Below are 24,125 nucleotides of genomic sequence, written 5' to 3' on the forward strand. Positions count from 1 at the left end.
GGACGCCCAGGGCTTCTTGCTGCACTGAGGCGGAGGGATAGGAGAGCGTGTCTGCCGCACCTTGTTCGGAGCCGGAACTCACCTGTCCTCCTCTTCGCTATTCTGTCAAACGTGGCCCTGGTTCCGCTTCCTCTTTGTGAATACGGGCCCAGTAGCTGATGGGAGTGTAAAGCCACGTAGGCGGTGGGATGCCTTCACCGTAGGGGCGTGGCTGGGAGCAGGCAGGGGAACTGTGGGTGATGCCCATGAGCAGGGTGGAGGGGTGGACTGTCCCTGCATCCCATTTCCTTGCCCCCCTCCAGCTCTGGGACAGTTCAGGCTTTATTGCGGTTAGAGCTCCTAGGGTATTTCATTTTTGTTTCCTCCTATCAGTGCCTGTTACGTGGGTCTAGCAGCACCTCAAGTTTGTCGCTGACGTTGGGAAGCCAGTGCAGGCGGTGGGCTCTCCTCGGTGGGGTCTGGAAGCTCGGCCTCTCCTAGAGGAAGGGGCTGCTGTGCTGCGGTTTACTGGGTGCTGTTTTCCCGCCGTCCGCACTGTTCCCCCAGGCTCCTCACAGGTGCTGTTTAGAGCGCTGCTTGATCACGCAGAGCCCGTCTATTTCCTGTCCTCGAGGATTCCCTAAGCCTCACTGCGACTGCTCATGGCCTCTCCGCTACCCCCTTTAGCACTGCAGTGGAGTCTTTATTACTGGTTTTTTTTTTTTAATACTTAATCATGCCAACTCGTCTCACGTTAAGTTCCTGCCCTCCAACCTCAAGTGCTGTTGGGCATTCATACTACGTCAGACCACACTCCTTAACACACTCACTTTCCACTCACCCAGATACTTTTTTTTTTTTTAAAAATAAAGTATGTTTGGTTATATACTAGATATATTAAAAATTTTTTTCTTTTTATTTATTTATTTATTTGGTTGCATCGGGTCTTAGTTGTGGCACTCAGGATCTTCATTGCAGCATGCGGGCTTCTCTCCAGTTGTGGCTCGCGGGCTCCAGAATGCGTGGGCTCAGTAGTTGTGGCTCGCGGGCTTAGGCCCCATGGCACGTGGGATCTTAGCTCCCCGACCAGGGATTGAACCCATGTCCCTGGCATTGGAATGCAGATTCTTAACCACTGGGCCACCAGAGAAGTCCCGTTTATTACTATTTTTTTTTAAAGCCTGCCTTTCCTGTTATTTCAGTGGAACCTTGGGAGGGATGGAAGGTTATGTATGTGTGCGGTTTACTGTCTTGAAATGTTTCTCAAAGTTTGGGTTTTATAACTACTTGTTTTGAGTATTAAAGTTAATGCAAGGTACTCATTGCCCTTTTGGCTCTCTATGTTAGCACCTAAACTAATTGTCAGCCTAAGTAGTTGTTGTGACCTGCCCAGACCCTCTCTGTCTGGCGACCGTGTGGCTGTCCTCTGCAGGCTTGCTTCACTGTCCCTAGGAGTCAGACTAGGAGCCCACGGTGGGCTGAACGGGTGCTGCGCTTGTGCCAGCTGGCTCTGGGACCCGTGGGCCCATGGGTGCTGCCCCACTGACCCATGTGTGTGGCAGGGGGAGCAGCAGTGACTGATCAGGTTCAGTTCTTTGCTCTCCTGTGGAACCTGTCATACCGTGTTTTGGAGCCTCATTTTTTCCCCTTTAGAAAATAAGATTGACATGAAATCTGCAGCATAGCACCCAGGGGATGCTCCAGTGGATGCTTCATCCTCTTCTTCCTCACCTGGTGATGTCTGTCTGGGATGATTGCTCCTTTACGGTGGACAGAGACGTAGCAGCCCTTTCATTGCATCAGTCATCTTGCCTCGCTTCTCAGGACTTGGTTCCCCCTTCGGCCCCAGCCCTTCCTGGAAACTACCTAAAATATTTGGTATCTCTTTTCTTGTATAAGTGGTCCCTGTCCTAGTGTTTTGGCATTGATACAGTGGAATCCACAAAATTGGATATGATTTAATTGTCATTTTAAACTAAAAGAAGTGGGGGGCACATTGGGTGAAAGTGCTGTGTATTGATAGAATCCGTCATCAAACTTTAATTTTATCCCTAGGGCGTAGGAGTAGGTGGAATTAAGTACAAAATCTACAGAAGCCAAGGAGGCGAGAATTCCCTGCTGGATCCCTGTTTTCCACATGTCTATCCCCAACAATGTGGACCATTTGCATTAAACTTAAATAGCACAACTTACTTAAGATTCGTCTTTACTCATCTTGTTCTAAAATCACAGATTCCATCTGACAATGTGATAGGACAAGATTATATTTTTAAACTTCGAGAACCACACTCCAGAACTGTGCCCAAAGTAACAATTTCTTGTGTCAGAAATAGCTTCCTCATGAACTCTTCTGAGGAGCTGACCTGGCTGCTTGCATTTGGAATATTAAGGCTGCATGAGCTGAGAAAGTGCTTGGTTGGCCTGCCTTGCGTTGGTGAGGGGTCTCTCCATTAGTACTGGGGTGGGGGGAGGAAGACTTCTCCACATTGCCTGGTATGTTCTCCTTGGGTACACCCAGGGGTGTCATCGGCTGGTGGTGACATCGTCAAGGGGTGAGTCACCTGCTTCTGCGTTTGTATCGGTGTGGCCGGCTGCGTCAGAGTCCGCCGTGGTCGTGATGTCTGGGTTCCGTGAAGGCCAGGTCGCTGTGATTGCTGATGAGACTCTGGGGCGGTGGTGGTAACAGCTCATTCCTGCTGTGTCGTGCTTTACTGGATCCGTTGGTGCGTGCCGGTGCTGCACAGGGCTGCCCCTTACCTGCCTGCCCCAAGTCGCACACGTGTGCAGGTCGCCAGGAAGCTGCTGCCCGTGATCGCCTGGGCCTTGCGCAGCTCGCCTTGCCGCTCTGCCTCTGGCCGTGTGGCTGTGACTCAGGCAGGGCCAGCCAGGTGCGGTGGAGGTGGTGGACTGGTTGGCTGTGGCCTGGAGCTGCTGGCAGTCGTGTTACCTCATGAGCCAGGACGTTCCTGAAGCTGCAGCCCACGCAGAGGCAAGCCGAGTCAGGAGGCGGACCGACTTCAGTGCTTGTGGTCCTTGCCGTTCTTGACTTGTTAGTTACGAGAACCAGTGATTTCTTCTTTTGTTGAAGCCAGTTGGAGCTGCGTTTCACTTGCTTACAGGAAGGTCCCTGACTAACAAGATCTTTGTTACGTGGAGTGTAACACACTATTTTGTGAAGTGAAGTTGGCTTTTCTGCTTTATTGTGTGGAAGGTAGTGCTGATTTCCAGTGCCACCTGTGCATTTGGACTCCAAGGTGAAGCAGCTAACTGATGCTGGGGTTAGGGCACCCTTTCAGACGGAAGTGTTCGTCATCCTCCCGTTACCCTGCCGGGGCGGGGGTCTGCCCCACTTCTTTGTCAGGAATGCCAGCGCTCTGCCGAGTGGCTGTGACATCTGATGGGCCCAGTTAGAAGGGGTGGCAGCTGGATTTGGGGAGAAGAGTGTGGCGCAGGAAGCAGGACTCCCGTAGGGGTGGGCAGGCGGCTGGTTTCCCAGCAGGGCCACCCCTCCCTCCTGAAGGTGGGGCGTGGCCCCTACCTCCGAGTGGAGCAGTCTGGAGCGCTGGCCACGCCATTCCTGCGATGCAGGCCCCGGGGCTTCCTTCCCTCTCCTGCTGTCGCTGCCCATCACTGGCTCTGGGGCCTTGTCCGTGCCGAGAGGACACAGCCGTGCGGTGAGCTGTCGTTCCAGAGCCTCAGCCCCGGGAGCTGTCAGGCTGGCCGTGGACACCTGGGGCCTCCCCGTGGGAGACTGAGCCACGTCCCCGCCAGGTGGCTCTGGGCTCCTCTGACACCCAGACCACCTGTGTTTAGGCCTCTGAGTTTTAGGGTGACTTGCTATATGGACGGGATGACCTGGAGGTTACAGGTGGCGCTGTGCTCTGGTCTCCCTCCATCTCCTGAGCCCGCCTCCCTTCCTGGCTCTCACGGCACCTGCTCAAGGTTGCTGATAAACGGGGAGGGGAGAGGAGTCTTCTGAGCGAGAATGAGCTCTTTCAGGGCGAGTACGGAGGCATTTGTGTCTTTTCTTGGAGATTTCTGTGAAGCAGCAGCCTTTAGCAGTTACGTGATGACCGTCTTTAGAATTTGGGAGGGAGGGAAGAACTTTGTTTGCTATGGAGTGATAGGTACTTTTTGGGGAGCAGTCTTATTTCGAATAACGGGGCATTCTGTGACTCAGCCTGAGAGGTTTTAACTTGTACCATTTAGTGTTAAAATGGTCCAACTTTACATGAGCTGACTGCTTCACTTTAATACCGTTTTGTTCCTGCTTGTTGTTTGGAGATGGACTCTCCCCTTCAAGAGCCAGTTCAGTTAGGGAGAATGTGGGATGTGGCTGTATCGCCAGCTCTTGCCAGGTGGTGCTGTGTTAGCCAGCAGCCCCCTCGTCTCCGCGGCTGACAACACTGAAGTTGTATCCTGCCCGTCTTGTTGGCTGCAGAGACGGGGTTGCTCTGCTCCGAGTGTCCTCTTTATTCTCGGGTCCAGGCTGGTGGGGCAGCTCCAGTGTGGGCCTTGCCATGCTCACTTAAAGGAAAAGACCGGGGAGGCTGGCTGAAATGCCTGAAGGCTCCTAAAGCTTCGCTTGGGGCCTGGCACGCATTGTCCTGCTCAGAGCGGGTACGTGTGCTCACAGCTCATTGGCCGGAACCCATGGGAAGGCGTGGCAGTGGGTGGGGACGCACACCCCTCTTTAGGGGTGACCTGGAGTTAGACAGAGGAAGTTGGTGGACTTCCCTGGTGTCACAGTGGTTAAGAATCCGCCTGCCAACGCAGGGGACACGGGTTCGAACCCTGGCCCAGGAAGATCCCACATGCCACGGAGCGACTAAGCCCGTGTGCCACAACTACTGAGCCTGCGCTCTAGAGCCCGCAAGCCACAGCTGCTGAGCCTGCGTGCCACACCTACTGAAGCCTGTGCGCCTAGAGCCCGTGCTCTGCAACAAGAGAAGCCACCGCAATGAGAAGCCTGTGTACCGCAACAAACAGTAGCCCCTGCTCACCACAGCTAGAGAAAGCCCGCATGCAGTAACGAAGACCCAGTGCAGCCACAGATAGATAAATAAATTTTAAAAGAATAAAAAAGGAAGTTGGAAAATAGTGTGATGGACGTGAGCTTCCTGGATCGATCAGCCTCGGTTCTTACCTTGTGCCTTGGAAACTTCTTTATTTTACAGCATCATTATCGGTGATGCTTCCCTGAAAACCACGGCGGCTCTTTCTGCCAAAGCACAGTCATCCCCTTTCTGGCTAGAGTTTTGCACGTTTGAGAGCTCCAGCCCATGCATGTGGGTCACCCTGATGGCCGCGCCCTGCCAGGTTGGTGCTGGTGACGGTCGACATATGTGCAGCCTCATCTCCCTTAGGTGCCGATGAGAACTCCTTATGTCAGGTGTGAGCTCTGGAACTAAACCTGAACATCTGGAAATGCGATATTAAGTAGAAATAAGGAATATGTCAAAATAGGATAATTCAGAGGGCTAGCAAAAGTGAAGGCTGGGAGGTTGAGTTTGGGCCAGGTGCTTGACGTTCAGGCTCGGCCCTTTTGGTGGTGTGGCACTGACAGTGTTTTCTGAGGGTCAGTGGTCAGAGCGTTGGGTGCTCTGAGGACCTGGACCTCTGCTGGACAGACGCGGAGCCATGCCGGTGGTGGAGCTGCTGCCGCCTCTGGTGTGCACAGAGCTCTGCGGGGAGCCTCGGCGTGGCGGCGAGTGACGTGGCCACCCGCCCAAGCGCGAGCTGGGGCGCTGCTGGGGGCCCGCGGAGGGCAGTGCCTGCCGCCGTGCAGAGCCGTGTGGTCTGTTCTCTGCACAGGCTCTCGGGTGTTCTTCTCCGTTCCTGAGCACCGCACCTTGAGGAAGGTTTCTTGGTTTTGTTTTGTAGTTGTTTGTATTATAGAAAAAGAGACTTTTCCTTGGTTGAACGTAGTTATCAATGGGTCAGTTTTTTCAGGAGACCTTGAGGTTTGGTGTACAAGATTGAGTATCTGTAATTTCACTCATTTTTGAACTTGGGGGTCATTGGCACGGTGCTGCCTCCCACCATTGGCGTCCTCATCCTCAGGCCTTTGTCTGTTCCTTGTTCCGTCTCAAGGATGCGAAGCCGAGGCCCAGAGGGCTTCAGTACACGGAGTAGGGCCGTAACCACGGGGGGGCAGCCTTCAAGCTCGGAAGGACTGTCCACCTCCTTCCCAGCTCGTCCCAACCTCGCTCCCCTTTGTGGGTGGTGACAGACACTTCTCAGAAAGTATTTTTATGTCCCACTTTAAATACTCTGGGTCCCTTCTAGCCTGGTTTCCACATGGTTTGGTAATTGTTGTATTTCATTACGTAGTATTGTTTCTTTTGAAAGTAAGATATTAGAAATGAACTATAACTAATACATTTAATATTATGAGTTTCTTTGGTAGAAAACTGGTAGGCTAAGTTTGAGAATATTGGATTAGTCTACTGTACCTTTAATTCACTTAAATATAAAAGTGAGGGTGAGTTTTTGGAAATACACGTTCCCAGTTGGGTAGATTCCAAGATCTTTGGGGTATGTGTTCCCTCTTCTCTGTGCTTATAAGGGATGGTCATGGGTGCGACGGGGTGAGCCTGCCTGGGGAGAGGGTTCCCGACACCTTCCCTCTCTCCAGGGAGGTGTTTCTCACATTGGCTGCATGTAATCACCTGACGAGTGTTAACATTCTGATTCGGGGTCCCTTTCTTGGAGATTCTAATTTGTTGATAATTAGTCTGGGATGTGGCTTGAGTGTCTTGGTTTTCTAAGGTCCTGGGAGATCCTAACGTGTGGCCCCTCCTGAGAACCCCCTGAGGAAAGGCGTGGGAGCGTGGACCTGAGGGGCGTGGAGGGTGGTGGGCGTGTGTGCCCTCAGCCCGCATGGCAGGTCCACGGGAGGGGCAGGCTTATCTCCTAAGCATGAGCGCCCCGGGGTCACTGTGTGCCCTGTTAATGAGACCTTCCTCTATTCCCACAGTACAGACTTTCTCTGTAGCCTAAGATTTTTCTGTTTTTGCTTTTTGTTGAATAGATTTCTGTTTCAGGAAGTAGTCAGTTTTCTTTCTCTAGAGAAGCACCTTAGTCAAAACATTTTATTGACTCAGAATGTGCATTTTTTCCCCTCTCGGTGGCAAGCGTTTGTCTCCTCTCATTGTGTAGCTTCCTGTTAAGAAATGTGGTGTGTGTGTGAATTCACTTAAGTTCTGATGTCACTTTGGAGCCCATTGGTGGGCGGTTTCAGCCAACCAGACGCTTCCTGGTATCCAAGTAAGAAAGATATATAGTTCTGGAATAACAGGAAATTTCGGTTTTCAACATCCTGTTTTTCTGGGTTTTGTGACTCTCTGCCTCACCACGATGAAGGTTAGTGGATGTTTTTATGTATATTTCTTTTTTTGCAGAATACCACGATTTGAATTTTCCAAGCTCTAGAATTAGAACTTGAGAGCGGAGATCACCTGCTCCCACCTTTTATGAGAGAAGGCACTTTTATGTCCTGCGCAGAAGGAAGCTGAGGCCTGTTGAGGGTCATACTTTGGATAAAAAATGCAACCAGCCCATTACAAAATGTAGCTGGATATATCAGCCTAGATCATGCTCTCATCTGACTTGGAAATTTCTTTTTAAATAATAGATACCAGAACAAATGAGTTAAAGTCTGTACTATTAGGTGATTCTAAAGACCGTTCTAAGCGGATACTCCTTTTTACAGGCAGGATCTGGCATCACGAATTGTTTTATTTTTTGCTCCATCAGATGAGAAATGCGTCAGTGACATTCACAGAGGGCTTTGGGTGTCTGTGTTTACGGCTCCCTTCCCAGCTGTGTGTCTGCAGCTCCTCTCTTGACTTGGATTTGATGGCCTCCTTCCTGGAGGTGGTTTTTCAGCTTCTGGTTTTGTCTCTCTCTTGTTCATGTTTAAATAAACAGACCTCATGATGATTTTTACTCATCTCAGAAATTAAGACTGAAGACTTTTGTGGAAGATAGCAGTGGTTATTTAGATTTGGAATGGCTCTTCTCAGCTGCTCTCTATGTGTCTGTCCCACGGTGGCATTCAGTGCCACGGGGTGGGTTGGTGCCTTGTTACCCATTCAGCAAACATTAGCGTTTTTACCGTGGGCTGGCCATTTTCTGGATGTTGGGTGTTGTGAGGTCTGCTTGTGTAGATTTCACGGTCTAGGGCAGCGCGCACACATAGACCGTAAGGTTGTGGCGATGAGTGTGCCGGGAGCCTGGCTGGGCCCTGCTGAGCCTAGTGGCGGGGTGAGGCTGGCGGGAGCCGGATGAGTGAGAGTTAGCTGTGCAGGGGGAGGGAGAAGCAGGAAGGGGGGGAAGCCAGGGCTCCTGGCAGGCTGTGAGATAGAGGAGCCGCCGAGTCGGGGGAGGGGTGACAGGCGGCCTGCAGAGGAAGTCACTCCTGGGATGACTGGTCACCGAGCTCATTCTTGCCCCAGCGAGAGAGCCTTTGAAGGACGTTAACAGTTTTGGTTCGGGCATCTAAACACACCTTTCTGTTAACTGCATCTCAGAGAGTGTTGTGCATAATTTCTCTGGTACAGAGCTGTGGATGACGTGACTGTTAAATTTGGGGGAGGGAAGGAGTTATTCAGTGATCAGAAGGTGTATGTGGTCTTCAGACAGCGTTTGGGGATGAGGCGTGTTTATTTTAGCGCGTGTGTTCGCGCACACCTCGTGGATCCGCCGTGCTGTGTCTAGGCAGCCTGAGATGCAGCATCTTTCAGCTCCTGGGTGTTGCAGGGTGGGCGGGGAGGGGACTAGCTTGGGCGCATCCCCGCTCTCTAGGCGGCCGAGATTGCAGCGATGCAGACTAGACGGTCCTGGTCTGGCCTCGTGCTCTGCCCCGAGGGTGGCGGCGTCCCCGCTCCCCCTCTTCTGGAATCGGCCTCTCCTGCCTTCCCTTCCTTCCCTCTCGTATCCTCTCTGATGTCGGCGTTTCCCTTCTGCTGCTGTTGGTTTTGGCATCGGCTGTGGCCAGGAGAGGAAGTCTGTAGTAGGCCTGCCCTGAGGCCTCAGCCGCAGTCTAAGGAGAGGAGCCTTCACAGAGTGCCAGCAGTGCCCCAGGTTATGAAGGAGGGTGCGGCAGGGTGGGGACGTGGTGGTTAGGAAGCTGGTCTCGGGGCCCAGAGCGGCCCCAGTAAGGGAATCTGGCCTGGCCTCCTGCTCCGACCGGAAGCCGAGCTCCCAGGTGTGCCGCCTCCTGGGGTCTCGCCTACTGTCTTCCTCTTACTGCGCAGAACTGCCCGACACTGGACTCTGCTAATTCTGCTTGTTCACTTTTCCCTTTCAGACATTTGATGCAAACGATTTGTATCAGGGGCAGAATTTCAACAAGGTCCTCAGCTCCTTAGTGACTCTAAATAAAGTAACAGCAGGTAAGTCTCTTTTTTACTGAACTTGAGGGGAGGGGAAGAAAAAGGGGCAAAAACCTTGTTGCTTTTGTGTTAGTGAGGCAGAGTGAACATTATTGAATTTGAAAAAGGATTGCATTAAAATTTTGGTTGTCACCTTTGCTGCGAGCAGAGTCTTCCTCTTTAGGTCCTGGTAGATATCAGTGCTTTCCTTCCTGTGAGCAGAGAGAAAAGTACAGCAGAGGGGGAGTGCCTTGTTCACAGGGGCAACTCATGGGCTGTCCTGGAGCTTGAAGCACCTTGCTCTGGAGTTTTATTAAGTTCATGCTGATTAAAGCTCAGATCTAGTGAGCAGATCTAGTGCCTGTTTTTGAGGTGCAGCCAGTGAGCTGGTCTCTACAGTAAACACCTACCTGGGCCAGGTTTCCTGAGGGTGACGAGGGCACCTGGGCTCTGTGGGCTGCGGGTTCGAGCCCCAGTTGCACCTCTAGGGAGAGGTGGGCTCACCGACCGCGGAGAGGACAGCGGGGTCTGTATGTCCTCCTGTGGGGCTAGCTCGGGCCTGGAGGCTGCCTGAGGCACCAGAAGGGCTTAGAGGCTCTTTTGTTTTAAAGTCATGTTTGTTTTCTACTTACCTTTATGGACTGTAGTTTCAGATCCCTGGGAGGGGCAGTTAGCCCTTGATACTGTCTCTCTTGATCAGAAAAAGTAAGTTTCTCTTGTCAGGGTCTCCTCTCATTTCGCCCCTACCCTTCCTCACTGTGTGGGGACGGGATGGGGTTGGAACGCTCGGGGCTGCAGGAACCGCTTCCGGGGCCCCTCACGCCACTCGTCTGCTGGAAGGGCTGTCTGGGCGCTGCCCCGCTGTCCGCGCTTGCGGACGTGCGCCCAGAGCAGCCCGTGCTGCCCGCCGTCCCGGGCAGGGCTTCCCTTTTCATAGCTTGACTTTGGGCTTGAAGTTGAGAATGTCTTGGGCTGTTGAGGTGACAGCACCTGAGGACACGCTACATTAGGACCCAGGTGAGCGAGTGTAGGAAAGCGTGAGGGCCCAAGTCCAGGAGGAGGGTGAGAGGGGGCGGAGAAGTGGGGGGCATCAAGGCGGACATAAGGACATGCAGCCGTCGCACCCTCCAGACGGGAGGCTTGTGGCGTTCTGTCAAGCTTGTGCTGCCTCTTCGATCCCTCCGTGGAGAAGCGGTAGACCTAACGTGAGCAGGCAGATGATAAAGGAGTCGGCCTGCCACGGTCGAAGCGTTGGCAGTCGATGAGTGGGCTTCGCAGGGGAGGAGCGCGTGCAGGCGGCAGTGCAGCGCGGGCGCCTCCCCGGCCCCGGCCCCGGCCCCGGCCCGCCCGCAGCACTTTGCCGGCGTCTGGGCCGCAGTTTGACACTCACTGCCCTCCGCTGGGCTCGCTCTCTGGCAGCTGGGGCGAGAGCGGCTTTGGTAGACACGGTCCCCACGTGTGAGGCCGCGGGTGGGAGACGGCAGGTTTGTTCTCGCCCTGGCTGTGTAAGTTCGGGTGGGTCGGGAGGAGAGGGGGAGCGACGAGGGCGGCTTTGCTCCGTCCACCGGGCCGCGAGACCCTCGGTGATCGAGGCGGAGCCCCGCAGGCCATGGAAAGCATGGACACAGGCCGGGAGCTGTATCTTCCGGGCATGTGTTACCATCGTTCCCACCCCCATCTGATGCAGAAGTGTTTCTTGTGTGTTCTTGACATCATTGGATATACCCTGGACGCAGAGCATGTAGCGCTGTTCTTTCCGAAGACCTGTTTGGAAGTTCTGGAATAAGCCTGGTACTTCTCTCTTCAGCTTTTCGACAAGAGGACTGAGCCTTCTCAGAAGAGAACTTTCTGCTTCTGTATTTGTTCGCTGCTGCTCTTCATTTGTGTTTCTGAAGTCAGCGTGAAGGAGGTGACGGTGCCTTGTCAGCCGTCGGCTGTAGGGGCTGACGCAAGTGTAAGACAGGTGCACCTGCTGACTCCAGGGTCGTTGTTGGGGAAGCCCGTCACCGTCTTTCCTCTGCTTCCGGCACTTCAGGGAGACCCTTCGTGTTCTCCAGGCTTGTGGAGGAATACTTGCCTTTTACTTGGACAGAGGAGAGATTGGAGGTGGGGAAGGAAGGGATCCTAAACACTCCCTGGGTACGGCAGGCGGCCACTGGGGCAGCTTCTTCACGCCTGTCCTCTGGGCGCTGTTTGTGCTCGCAGTTGCCAGGCCTCTGCCACACGGCGGGAGCAATCACTGGCCCTTACTGCCAGCGCTGAGCAGGGCCTGAGAATTGGAGGGGCTTCCACACTGAGACGTCAAGGTGGTTTTAGGGCAGGGGTCCCGGACGCCAGGTCCGTGGAGCCCAGCAGGCAGCATGCAGGAGCGAGGGGGGCAGAGGGCAGCGGTTGCTCTGCCCGCGTGGGCCCTGCTCAGCTCTGGGTCAGTCAGGGAGCGCAGAGCCAGAGGCGCCAGAGCCCCGGTGCTTCAAGAACAGCTGGGAACGCCGGTTTCCCTGGGGAGTCCCCAGACTTCCAGTTGTTGGTACCTAATTCAGAATGTCATAAGACGCTGTGTAAGCCAATCCAAAGGGATCCGCCAGAGAAGGAGGACCTGGAGACCCCCAGTTTCAGGACATTTTTATGGAAGGCCCCCCACATAGCTTTAGGAAATTGCTAGGCGCGTGTATGTCAAAACAGTGATTTCCCTAGAAAACTCTCTCGTGGCCTCATTTTTAAAAAATCACATTGCTTCTGCGAAGTGGGCTGCTGACGTTTACGTGTTGGTGGCCTGAGTGGGGTGTGTGGTCTTGCAGTGACTCCAGAGAGAGATCTGAGCCTTTAGTGCTGCGTGGTCTCTCGTCCTTTCACAGCCTTGTGAGGTGAGTGAAGTGTGCCTGCCGTCATGCCGAGGGCATCACCCTCAGAAGGGCCTTTCTGGACGGAAAGCGCCTGGGGGTTCTGTTTGTTTCAAGTAAGAGAGTCTTTCCCGTCTCTGGCACGACCACGCTTGCGGCTCGCCCACTGTGCGAAGAGTGATCCTGGAGGAGTGGGCGTGCGGTGGGGATGCGGGGGGAGTCTGGTCTGCTCAGGAGTCGAGTGTGAGAGGCTTCTTGTTTCCAGGTGAGGGGAAAGTACTGAAAACAGTTACGAAACACGTTGTAAACTCGGAACTTAGCTAGAGAAGGACTGCTAAATAGTTATGTCCAGTTAATTCCCGGGAAGGTGCCTGGGGCGCGTGCTGTCGTTCGGTCCCGTGGCGGGGACTCTGCTCCTGGTCTCCTGCGCGGGTGGCCCCCTGACCCTCGGAGCCCGGTGCGGGGTGTGGGCGCAGTGTCAGGGGACTCAGCTCGCTCTCTCCCCTGTGACGACCTTGCAGACATCGGCCTAGGAAGTGACTCCGTGTGTGCCCGGCCCTCCTCTCACCGGATCAAGTCTTTTGACTCCCTGGGACCCCAGCCTTCGCACGGTCGGACTTCAAAATTGTTCCAGGGCCAGTATCGGAGTTTGGTAAGTGTGAGATTGGTCCCTGAGAATGGGAGTGTGTTGGGGAGCCGGGCGTGTGCAGCGTGTCTGGAAGGACACACGGGCCTCCGGGGAGTTGCTCAGCCAGAGGGTGGTTTGCCTTTGCTGCCATTGCTCCTATTCTCGGGTCTGACGTTTGCCCATCACCAGATTATCCGCGTGTCGTGCTTCATGACGGCTTCTAAGAAATCTGTGTATTTGGGGCGCTCTATTTTAAGATATAGACCTGTTTATCTGGAGGGATGTGACCTTTAAAATGTTTTCCTGGTCACTTGCATCATATTTTCTTACCTACTCTGCACAAAGGTATGGAAGTTTGGGAATAAGAAATCCATACCTAGTACTTAGATGATGAAGAAATGGCTGGAAGCCGAAGAACCTAGAGGTTTTTTTTTCTCTTTATGAAAGCGTGACAGCACCCTACTGAGTCAGGATGCAGCTTGTGAAGGAGGGGCTCCCTTATAGCGGTGCTGGTGAGGTGGGGAAGCCACCTGAGATGAACAGTCCTCCTGGAAAGTGAGGAAAACCCATTTGTAAATCGTCAGCAGACAGGCTGCGAGCACAGGCTTGGAAGTGAGGACCTGGGAAGGTGAAGTACAGGGCCGAGCGGAGCCCGTGGGGAGGGGCCGCCCCATCCGCCAGCCGGGGCGCGTGTCCGCCTGCCGGACAGCCGAGCCCGCTCTGGACCGGATGGTGGCCTGGTCCTCAGCTCGATCAGCCGGTGCTGTGACTTCGCTTCATGCGACACTTCAGTAAATTATTGTGTGTTAGAGAATCAGTGAGCTCGTCCTGTGAGTCTGAAGAGAACCGACCCCCCTGGAGTCTTCAGAGACCACTGCTCTCTACTTTACCACAAGGGAGTATTGCCCAGTAAGCTGGTGTGATCCTCGGAAACGGAAGTTGACCTCGTTGGAGCTGTGTGTTGTAGAGAGAAGTTAATTTGAGTTTGGTCACGAAGCAGCGGTAAAAATGGAGAGCTGTAGAAGGGATATAATTTTTATGTGTTTTTGAACTCGAACTAACTCTCCATGCTGTGTGTCTGTGACTGTTCTTCCTCTCTGAGAAGTCCCATTGCCCTGTTTCAGGCCTTGTGAACAACACAACACACCTGAGTGTTTTTTTCTCTGTGCCAGCTCTGGCTGGTTCGGTTTCTCACCTGGACTGACTCGTGTGACCCTCACGGCCACCCCGTGAGGCTGGACGGACTTAGAGGGTCCCATTGCAAGCTCTGTGGTCCAAGGCAAGGGAAGATGCCCAGACCACTTGAAAAATAGTTTCAGTTAGCTTTATGAAATATGCAAGGAAAATGCAAGAAAAATCAAGCTTTGGATAAAGAAACCTTTGCTGTCGGACCCATTCGCTTGTGGCAGTTGTCGGTTTTTTTGTTTGTTTTGTTTTTGAGTAAATGAGGACTGGATTGCAAAGGAATAATTTTAGTAAGATAAAGTTAAATGTTCTGTTGTGATGAATGTTGCTGACATCACGGTAAGTATAGCATTGGTGTTTCATTAGCAAGAGAAAGTTCAAGTTACATCAGAACTAAAAAGCCCCAGCCACCTTGCCTGTGCCGTGGACCTGGTGAGCCGCTCACGAGGCGAACGCGGTGAGACTCCTCTTGACCTGCTAGGTAAGAATAACGATTTCGGACTTCCCTGGCGGCACAGTAGTTAGGAATCCGCCTGCCACTGCAGGGGACACGGGTTCGAGCCCTGGTCCAGGAGGATCCCACGTGCCGTGGAGCGACTGAGTCCGTGTGCCACAACTACTGAGCCTGCGCTCTAGAGCCCGCGAGCCACAAGTACTGAGCCCACGTGCCACAAGTACTGAAGCCCGTGCGCCTAGAGCCCGTGCTCCTCAACAAGAGAAGCCACCGCAGTGAGAAGCCCACGCACCACAACGAAGAGCAGCCCCCGCTCGCTGCAACTAGAGAAAGCCCGCGCACAGCAAAGAAGACCCAGAGCAGCCAAGAATAAAATAAATAAATTTATTATAAAAAAAAAAGGGAATAACGATTTCTGCACCCCTTGTTTCAGGGGAGCTTTTAGAAAAGGGGAGGAAAAGAGCTGAAGCGGTAAGCTAGTGACTGAATACGCCCTTTCCAGCCTCCCGGGGCAGCAGCAGCGGTGGCGGTAGCCCCCCATGCGGAGGGCTGGGCTGTCTGCCTGGTGCGTGGTCCTCACCCCGCCTGGGCTCGTGCCCGCTCACAGCGCTCCTAGAGCCCATCCTTGAGTGTGGGCCGTGCTCCACGGCTGGGAACCTGTGGCGTCAGAATGAAGGGGTCCAGCCTGGCCGCCTGGCCCTGTGCAGACGTCACCCTGTCCTGTGCTTAGTGGAGTGTCCCTTTCTGAGGTGGGGAAGGCGTCCCTGGTGTTTGCCTGGCCTGCAACTGTAGGGAGAGTGTAGGTCACCGCCTCGGCAGCATCCTGACGAGAGCCCCGCGTGCCGCTTGGATGCCGCCCGGCGTGCGCCCAGCAGTAGCGGGGACAGACAGGCCGGCAGCAGGGCTCCCAGGGCAGTTTCACCTCCTTAGGGGCCTCCTCTGCGCCTGTGTTTGTTACGTGTCATGTTCGTTATTGGAATTTGTCACCCGAATCGGCTCTGCAAAGCCAGGGGAAGTCACCAAAAGGAGAATGTCATGGAGATCAGAGTAGACGGCTGACGAGTGATGACAGTGGTCTGCAGAGAGAGAGAACCTGACACAGTGTATGAGCGGGTCGTGTTTCTCTGACCAGAGCGAGGACAGCGTGTGCTGTGTCCCGGCTGTGACGTGAGCCCTGTCTGGCCCTCACCGCTCAGGTGCCCCTGCCACCCCGCGTTTGAGGGGACAGTGGTCAGCCAGAGGCTTCCTGCCAAATGTGGATGAGAGATTGCTTTATCGAATATTCTAAGTATTAAATGTGAAGTATGCATTAAATGTTTAATTCGTTAGATATTGAATGTATTAATTTGAATTATTAAGTAAACACGATTTATAGCAGTTAACGTATAAACACATAAATAGATAAACACACATGAACTATTTTAGGCATTCTATCAGCCCCTCTTCTCAACGTTCTGTCTGAGCACTGTGTTTGTGCTTTATCTTTTTCATCTTGTTTAGTGATACATGAACCTAGTTTAAAGACTCAGGTAACTCTCCCAGACTTGCTATTAGGAAACAATCAGTAGAGACACAACCGCTTCCCATGCTTTCTCTGTGTCTCTCTAAATAAAATGCCTTATATAAAGGTTGGTTTGGTTTTTCTTTTTAAATAACACAGTGTTGCCCCTGTGGACGTCCCACAGTGGCAGGGGGCATCAGGGCTCTTCCACTTCCCCTGGGCCTTAGCTTCACGGGTGCTTCTGGGCCTCCCTTCCCCGTGGCTGAGTCCTGTAGTGGCCTCGTTGGGTGGGTGTTAGTGCAACATCATCGTGACCCAGACTCACAGTGGGTGGGGCCGCCGTGTGCTGGGACTGTGCTTTCCCGATGACCTTCTGTTGCCTCTTTAGTTTTCTGTGCACCTTGTGCAGGTTATAGTCTGGTCTTTGGCCTTTCTTGAGAGAATCTCGTCTTTGCGCATTCAGACGTGCTAGGGTTTTTCAGTTTCCTCTTCCTGGGGGACGCTGGTGAAGTCTTCTGGCTGCCGGAGCGTCTCTTGGCTGCAGCCAGGATGTGCCAGCTGCCGCCTCTGTGCTTCCCTCATCACCTGCAGACTCCTTTGACCCGAGTCGACTTCCTCCACGTGTTTCCGTGTCTTCATTGTTTTTGTGGTTAATCCCGTTTTGGAGGAGCGCGTCTTATACTAACTTCTCGAGCAAGGCTGCAGGGGAGGCAAAGTTGTTCAGGTCTTCCGTATCCGCAGACGTCTTTTTTATCCTGAGACGAACGTTTTTTTGTCTTTAGTTTTCTGCAGTTCAGTTACAGTGTGACTTGGTCCAGATTTCTTTAGGTGTGTCCTGTGTGGGGTTCACTCAGCTTCTTGACCCTGTGTGTTTGTGTCTTTTGTCACATTTGGGACATTTTTAGCCGTATTTCTTAGACTTCTTTTCAACTCTGTCCTTTCTCCTCCAAGACTTCGATGGTTCCAATCTCAGATCTTTGTCATTTCCCCCAAGTCCCTGGGGCTCTCTTAATTTTTTTTCACTGTCAGTTTGAGTAGATTTTGTAAGTTCTGTTTCATTTCTGGGATTTTCTGTTTTGTCTGTTTTGAGAGAGCTTCATCTTAGTGTTGGGATCCATGCCTTTTCTCAGTCAGGCTCCGATTTTCCTTGTTCTTGGAATAAGGGGTGTCTTCAGTTCTATCCTAGACACTTTGGAGAGTGTGTTGGAAGATGCTGGATCCTGCTGAGATCTTGTGTCTTCGGCTGCAGCCCTGGCTGATGGGGTTTTGTGTGGCGGTCCTGGCTGAGGGTGGTAGACCGTGGTTCTGGGGACAGCTTGGTTTCCTTGCAGTGGTGTCGGGTCAGACTCATCGACCTGGTGTCACTGGGGTTTCTCTTGGACCCCTGACAGTGCTGCTGGAGGGGGGTCGGGGAGACGCTGGGCCTGGCTCCCCCCACGAGGCTGGGTGGAGGGCAGGGGACACCTGTGTGGACACATGGGGCTGCCTGCTGCCACTTGGGGGGACTGGACGCTGGACTCCCAGCCTCATCTTGGCTGATGTCACTGGTGCTGGAGGAGCCCTTGGGCTTGGTGGGCCACGGGACGTCCTGCCTGGTCCCCTTGGACACCCGCCTGCTGGCTGAGTGGCCCATGTGCTGTCCCTTTCCCGCCCCTTTGGCCAGGAGAGCAGACTCTGCTTGGGGATTTTTGTTTGTCGACTTCCGTTGGCAGTTTCAGGTTGCAAGCCTCTCCAGCACCCGGTCTGGGATAGATGGAGACAGACATTCTAGCCAGTCTGCCTTCCTCTGCCCACTTTTCAGAGATCTGCAGTTAGGCTTAATCTCTGAGAAAGATGCAAGTTAAAATGAGGTACACTTTCTTCCTGTCGGTTTGGCAGTATCCAGCGTTGGTGAGTGTTTGCAGCAGTCAGACGTCTTAGACGCTGCTGGCGGGAATGTCTGGGACCTTTTTGGAGGGCAACTTAGCAGTGGGTGTTAAGATTTAAAATGTGTCATCCGTGTTCTCTGACCTGAATTTAACGTATCGGCTCGTTTGCAGGCGTGTGCAAAGACGTGTGCAGGCAGTTCTGGTGCAGCCTTGTTTTGCAGCAGAAAGCAACTAGGCATGGTCTCAGGTCTAGTAGTGGAGACTCGGTTAAGTGACTGATGGCACTGCCGTACAGCGTAACATTAAGCAGTTAAGACTGAAGTAGTTAAGGGCTGCTGGGGAAATGCTCACAGTGCATTAACTTGTTGCAATCTGTAGAGAAGTGTGTAGCGTGTAAATGTATGTGAAAGCATGTCTCTGTTCATGCAGGCACCACGCTGGCAGGAATAAGACCTTTGCAGCCATTGAGGGTTTCCTCCGGGACTGGACCTGGGGCAGTGGACAGGGCCGTGGGGACTTTGGTGTGTCCAGCGCCCCTCTGCCACATGAACGGGGTGGTTACGCCGTGTCTGTCCGAGCGAAATCTGTTCGTGTCATCACAGTGTAGAATGTGTGTCCTTCATGACGTCTCCTCCCTTCTCCCCTTTTCAGGACATGACGGATAATAGCAACAATCAGCTGGTCGTAAGAGCCAAGTTTAACTTCCAGCAGACGAATGAAGACGAGCTGTCCTTTGCGAAAGGCGACGTCATCCACGTCACGCGGGTGGAGGAAGGGGGCTGGTGGGAGGGCACGCACAGCGGCAGGACCGGCTGGTTCCCCAGCAACTACGTGCGCGAGATCAAGCCCAGCGGTGAGTGGCCGGCGGGGGGAGCGGGAGGCAGGGCACGTGCCCCCTGTCCTGGGCGGGGCCGGTCTCCCGTGTCCTTTCTGCGAGGGGGAGTGGTGTTTGCCCCCGCGCTGGGGAAAGGGCTGCACGGTCACAGGCTAGCTCTTCATTCCGTTGCGACATCAGCACTTTAAAATAGAGGCTTACTCTGTTATTTTCCCTTTGTAAGGAGAAACAGCTCCAATCTGTTGGGGTTTGGTTTTGTGGTTACGCTTCTACATAAGGTAAACTTTATCGCCCTTTGTAGGGCTGCTGTCAGGACTGAGAGCTGGCTCTGTCCCGCAGGCTGTGGTGGCTTCTTGGTGTGGTGGGTTTCTTGCTGTGGGTGCTTTTGCCCGTCATGTACAGTTAAGTGATTTCTGTCCTTTTCTTTGTGCTAATAAGAGCATTTTAAATGCATCGCTTTCCTCAGGCTTCTGCAATGGCTTAACATTCCTGAATTTAAAAAAGCACTCAGATGCTTATCTTGTTTTGCGAGGGAATAGTGAGTGGTACCGGCACTGTTTTCATTTCTGCTTAGATTCGCGTCGTGGAATCGCAGGTTCCCTCTGCGGCCCGGGATCTGTGATTTGTGTCACTCCGGTATGGATGTGGAAGTTCTGGCGCACGGCCTCTGCGCGTGTGTGCGTGGTGCTGTCCTGCGTGGCGTCACGGGGGGGAATGGCAGGCCTCCCGAGCACGTCTGCCCAGTAGTCCCTCGTTCCCTGAAGCAGCGTTAATTTATCGATAGAGACTGCTGGTTTTATCAGTGCAGTCATGTAGTCCTTGCCTTCATGGGTTCATCTGTGTATGTGTATATGTTTGTATTCATATGGAGCTGGGGTGTAGGCGCTCTGATGAGTGAGATTTCAGAACCAGCGTCTTAAAGGGAAGAGTGGGTGGCCGGAGATGCAGAGGTGGGGAAGGATTTGCAGGCCGAGTCTGCTGTGACTTGACTTGCATGTCGTCCGTCGTCTGGAAAGGCCTTGCCGTGTGCTGCGGTGTTCTGCTTCTGCCTGGGGAGAGTGGTGGTGGTCCGCGGTGCGGGTAGGGCCGCGTGGAAGGAGTGTGATGGGAGCGGCTCCGCACGGGGAGGAGCCCCGGGGCCCGCGGGCGTTTCAGGTTAGCGTGCGGGGACGGCGCTCCCTCGTGGGGTCAGCGGGGCTCCCTCGTGCGCGTTGGTGCGCCTGTGCTGCGGGCCTGGTGGCACAGAGCAGGAGCCCGGGGAGCGCCAATTGCTGCTCTTTGGCTTTTTGAGGTAGCAAGAAGAAGAGCTGTCTAAAAGTGAACGTGACAGTTTTGATAAAACGAGCATTTTCCTAGCAGTGACACCAAACCGTAAGTATTTTAATAAGGCAGCCTGCAGCCCTGATTGGTAAAGGTTTCCGGTGTTGGATTTTGGGGGGGGAATAACACGTGCTTCTTCTGTCTTTTTTAGATTGTAGTAAAATTTACCATAATGTAAAATTGACCCTTTTAACCGCTTTAAAAAAATGTTGACGTGTACAGTGTAGTGGCACTAAGTACGCTCACGTTGCCGTGCAGCCATCCCGCCGTCCGTCTCAGAACTTTCTCATCTTCCCAAATTCTCAACCCATTAAACAATTCCTGTCTCCCCTGAGCCCCTGGCAGTCCCCATGCGACTTTGTCTCGACTGACGTTTGACTCCTAAGAGCCTCATGTTAGGGGAATCATACATGATTTGTCCTTTTGTGACAGGCTTATTTCACTCAGCATGTCTTCTGGGTTCACCCGTGTTGTAGTGTGTGTGTCAGAATTCCACTCCTTTTTAAGGCTGAATAATACGCCCTTGTATGGTTATGCGGCTGATAAAGCCTCACACCTCTGTGTTTCTCCTCTGTTCTCACACTGCCGCCACACTTGGAGCACTTCTTACACCAGTGTGTGGGCTTTCCACACATCACGCCACTGGATCACACCAGCTGGGTGTCCTGCAGTTCAGTTCGGTTCTGATAGCCTCTGCCTGGGGTCAGTGTCACAGAGGTTGACGGCTCAGGCCCACAAGACTGACCCCACTTCATATGCCACCAGCCCCAGGTTGCCACCTGGGCTTCTGACCAACTGGCTGTAAATTGGGGTTCCTGTGACCCTCTCCTAGAGTTTGAGAATTTGCTGGAAGGGCTCACAGAACTCGGGGGGAGCGCTCCTCAGGTTTCCTGGTTTATCCCGGAGGAGAGGACACAGATGAACAGCCGGATGAAGAGGCACAGGGGGCGAGGCCCAGAAGGGTCCCAGGCGCGGGAGATTCTGTCCCCTTGGAGTTGGGGTGCCACCTTCCTGGCACGTAGGTGTGTTCCCCGACCTGGAAGCTCTCTGAACCCCACGCGGTTGGGATTTTACGGAGGTTTCATCACAGAGGCATGAGTGATGGTTAACTCAGTCTCCAGCCCTCTTTCCTTCCCAAGAATGGGGCGGGGCTGGAAGCTCCGAGCTTCCAATCACGGCTTGGTCGTTGTGGTGACCAGGAGCCATCCAGAAGCCCCCCTGGAGTCGCCTCATGAGAACAAAGGACGCCCCTGTCACCCAGGAAACTCCAGGGGGTTTAGGGACTGTGTGTCAGGAACAGGGTCGGAGACCTAGTGTTAGAACAGAAGATGCTCCCAGCGGCCTCGCCAGGACGGTCCGAGGGCTTCAGGAGGCTCGTGCCAGGAACCGGGGGCAGAGACCAGTACACGTGTGTACGTGTTTTTACTTCACACCCGAATTTTGTTTATCCATTCTTCTGTTCCTAGACTTTGGGATTGTTTCTAGCTTTTGGCTCTTGTGAATAATGTTGCCGTGAACATGGCTGTACAGATGTCTGTCCTGAGTCCTTTCAGTTCTCCTGGGTATATTCCTAGGAGTGGAATTGCTGGCTCATACAGCAGTGACTATGTTCAGTTTTTGAGGAACTGCTGTGCTGCTTCCACAGCAGCTACACCATTTCACATTCCCATCAGCAATGCACAGGGGTTCCTGTTTCTCCACATCTTTGCTGACACTTGTTGTTTTCTGTTTTGTTTTGTTTTTTTGATAATGGCCATCCTAACGGGTGTAAAGTGGTATCTCATTGTTGCTCCTTTTCTATAGTTGATACCGTTCTATTGTTGATAATAAAAGCAGTATATTTTCATGATCATAATAACACAGTTAGCAATAATAGCCAAGTTTTGATGTTCTGGTTCCTGTAGAAAGTGCTTTTCATCTGTGACTTCAGTCCTCACCACAACTCCAGAGGATAAGTACTGTTGGGATATTCAGGGCATAGGGTACACACGTCCTCAGGGGGTCACGGAGCTGGTGGTGGGCACGTCCATAGGGGGTCACGGAGCTGGTGGTGGGCACGTCCTCAGGGGTCACGGAGCTGGTGATGGGCACGTCCTCAGGGGTCACGGAGCTGGTGATGGGCACGTCCTCAGGGGTCACGGAGCTGGTGGTGGGCACGTCCTCAGGGGGTCACGGAGCTGGTGGTGGGCACGTCCTCAGGGGGTCACGGAGCTGGTGGTGGGCACGTCCTCAGGGGGTCACGGAGCTGGTGATGGGCACGTCCTCAGGGGTCACGGGGCTGGTGGTGGCAAAGCCATAACGAGTGGAACGTGCTGATTGCGCAGGCGTCTGTTGAACCTGTGCCTCTTGAATTTCGCTGTACGCAGCTCATTTAAATGGGAATTCTGGTCTGATTTTGAGTCACCATAGTAAGAGTGCAAATGAATTTTTCCTTTTCAGGTATTTCTCCAAAGTTAACCTTTGAAAATTACACTGAAAAGATAGTCCCAGAGGGTTGTTTTCAGGTGGATGAGAGTATGGTCAGTGCCGTCTGTTGTTTTCAGGTGGATGTGTGAGTGTGGTCAGTGTCATTTGTGGTGGCGGGTTGTTCACAGCTGTTGGCCTCTGAGCATCTAGCAGCCTGGCATGAGTGTTCTGCTCTCAGCCCCACTTTTGGAGGGGGATTTTGGGGCTGAGAGCCAGGGGTGGCGAGGGGGGCAGATGTGGCTCTAAGGAGAAGCAGCCATTGCATGTTTATGAGTGTTTACCTGCATCAGGAGTGACTGCATCACTTTGTTCCGCCTAAAATTCCTCTTTCTGTGTCTTAATCCTGTGTTTCTGTGTGTGTGTGTGTGTGTGTGTGAGAGAGAGAGAGAGAGAGAGAGAGAGAGAGAGGGAGAGACCCCTTTTCATTGTATGTGCGTAACTGCATTGTTGTCCAAGGGCTGTTTGCAGGGGTCACATGGAATCCCTAGTTTTCATACCAAACTGAGACCCAAGTAACTTTGAAAACTTTCCTTTTTTTCCTGTCTGTTTTTTAAAATATAGGGAATAACATATTTGCTTAAATTGGTGATCTGTCATGCTGAGTATTCTTTATTTGACTGTTGAACCAAAGGACTAACCTCTTTTGGTAAGTTTCTATCCCGGGTGTCCTCAGGTTACTCCAGTATATTCTAAGGAAAGCTGTCCCTGTCTGATTTTAAACGTGGGCATTTGAGAAGGAAAGACGTGAAACCATGTTTTTACCGTATCACTCTGTAACAGTTGAGAGTGAAACTCTAGGATCACAGTAACATTTCTGTATTGCGTTTTTTTTTAGTAATTAATGTGGCTTTTTGATTTTGGAATAGGTTTCCTTTTTGAAAGAGCAAGTTTAGCATAAGTGTTGTAATTCACAGTGTCATTAATGCTTAATTTTCTGTAAAGAAAATGTGCCAGGTCGCAACATACAGACTTCTCTAACTGGCCGTCATGTCAGGGTCATTTCCTTACCAAAGACAAACAGCGACTTCCTTTAAACAGTGAGTTTCTCTTCGGCGTTAAATTTTGATTTGATTTACTAATGTTTTTACCGAATAAACAGAGCTGAGGTTCCTTCTCCGTGATGTCCCCTGGGCTGCATGTCTGCGGGTGAGTTCTCTAGTGTCCAGCTTCTGTCCGGCTTCTCGGGCGGGGCGTGTGCGCGGCCGCGGCCGCCTGCCCCCTTGTGGCCGGAGGTGGCAGTGCTCTGGTCAGGCTTCACCCCGCGTGTTTGTGTCTTGGATCTGTGTGTGGTTTCTTGTTTGAAATACTCCCTCCTTGAAGACAGATCTCTTCCAAGAGTCTGCCTGAGGATATTTCACATTTTGCTGCAAACGCACTGGGTGTTCTTCCTGAATACGTGAAACTCATTTTATTCACACAGATGTAGATGTGTATTTTACACGCACGTGCGATAGTTTCTTAAATTCGAGAGAGATGGAAGGGAAGCAGCCAGGAGGCCGGCTCTGTAGTGAGCGGCGCTGCTGCTGCCCTCCGTCAGGGAACGCGGACGCGCCGGGTCTCCCGTGGGTTAGAACGTGAGCACTGCCGTGGCCGGGCTGCTGCTGGGGGCACCCGTGGGCTCGGGATGCTCGCGAGTCCCGGTTCACGTGTGCACCTCGTGCACCAGGTTTCT

General features: G+C 52.9%; 1 protein-coding gene across 4 annotated transcripts in view; it reads left to right on the forward strand.

Moving 5' to 3' along the window:
- ARHGEF7 (Rho guanine nucleotide exchange factor 7) overlaps positions 1-24,125 on the forward strand; it is a 124,241-nt gene that overhangs the window by 46,227 nt on the left and 53,889 nt on the right. For 2 of the 4 annotated variants that reach the window (XM_065896110.1, XM_065896111.1), the window contains exons 3-5: positions 9,293-9,377; positions 12,718-12,848; positions 18,484-18,685. In XM_065896110.1, coding sequence (XP_065752182.1) covers positions 9,293-9,377; positions 12,718-12,848; positions 18,484-18,685 — 418 coding nt within the window. Of the gene's footprint in view, positions 1-395; positions 404-7,055; positions 7,089-9,292; positions 9,378-12,717; positions 12,849-18,483; positions 18,686-24,125 lie in introns of all 4 variants that reach the window. The other 2 variants (XM_065896112.1, XM_065896113.1) reach the window with 2 other exon arrangements.

Source organism: Phocoena phocoena, chromosome 18, assembly GCF_963924675.1.
Source record: "Phocoena phocoena chromosome 18, mPhoPho1.1, whole genome shotgun sequence".
Taxonomy (NCBI): domain Eukaryota; kingdom Metazoa; phylum Chordata; class Mammalia; order Artiodactyla; family Phocoenidae; genus Phocoena; species Phocoena phocoena.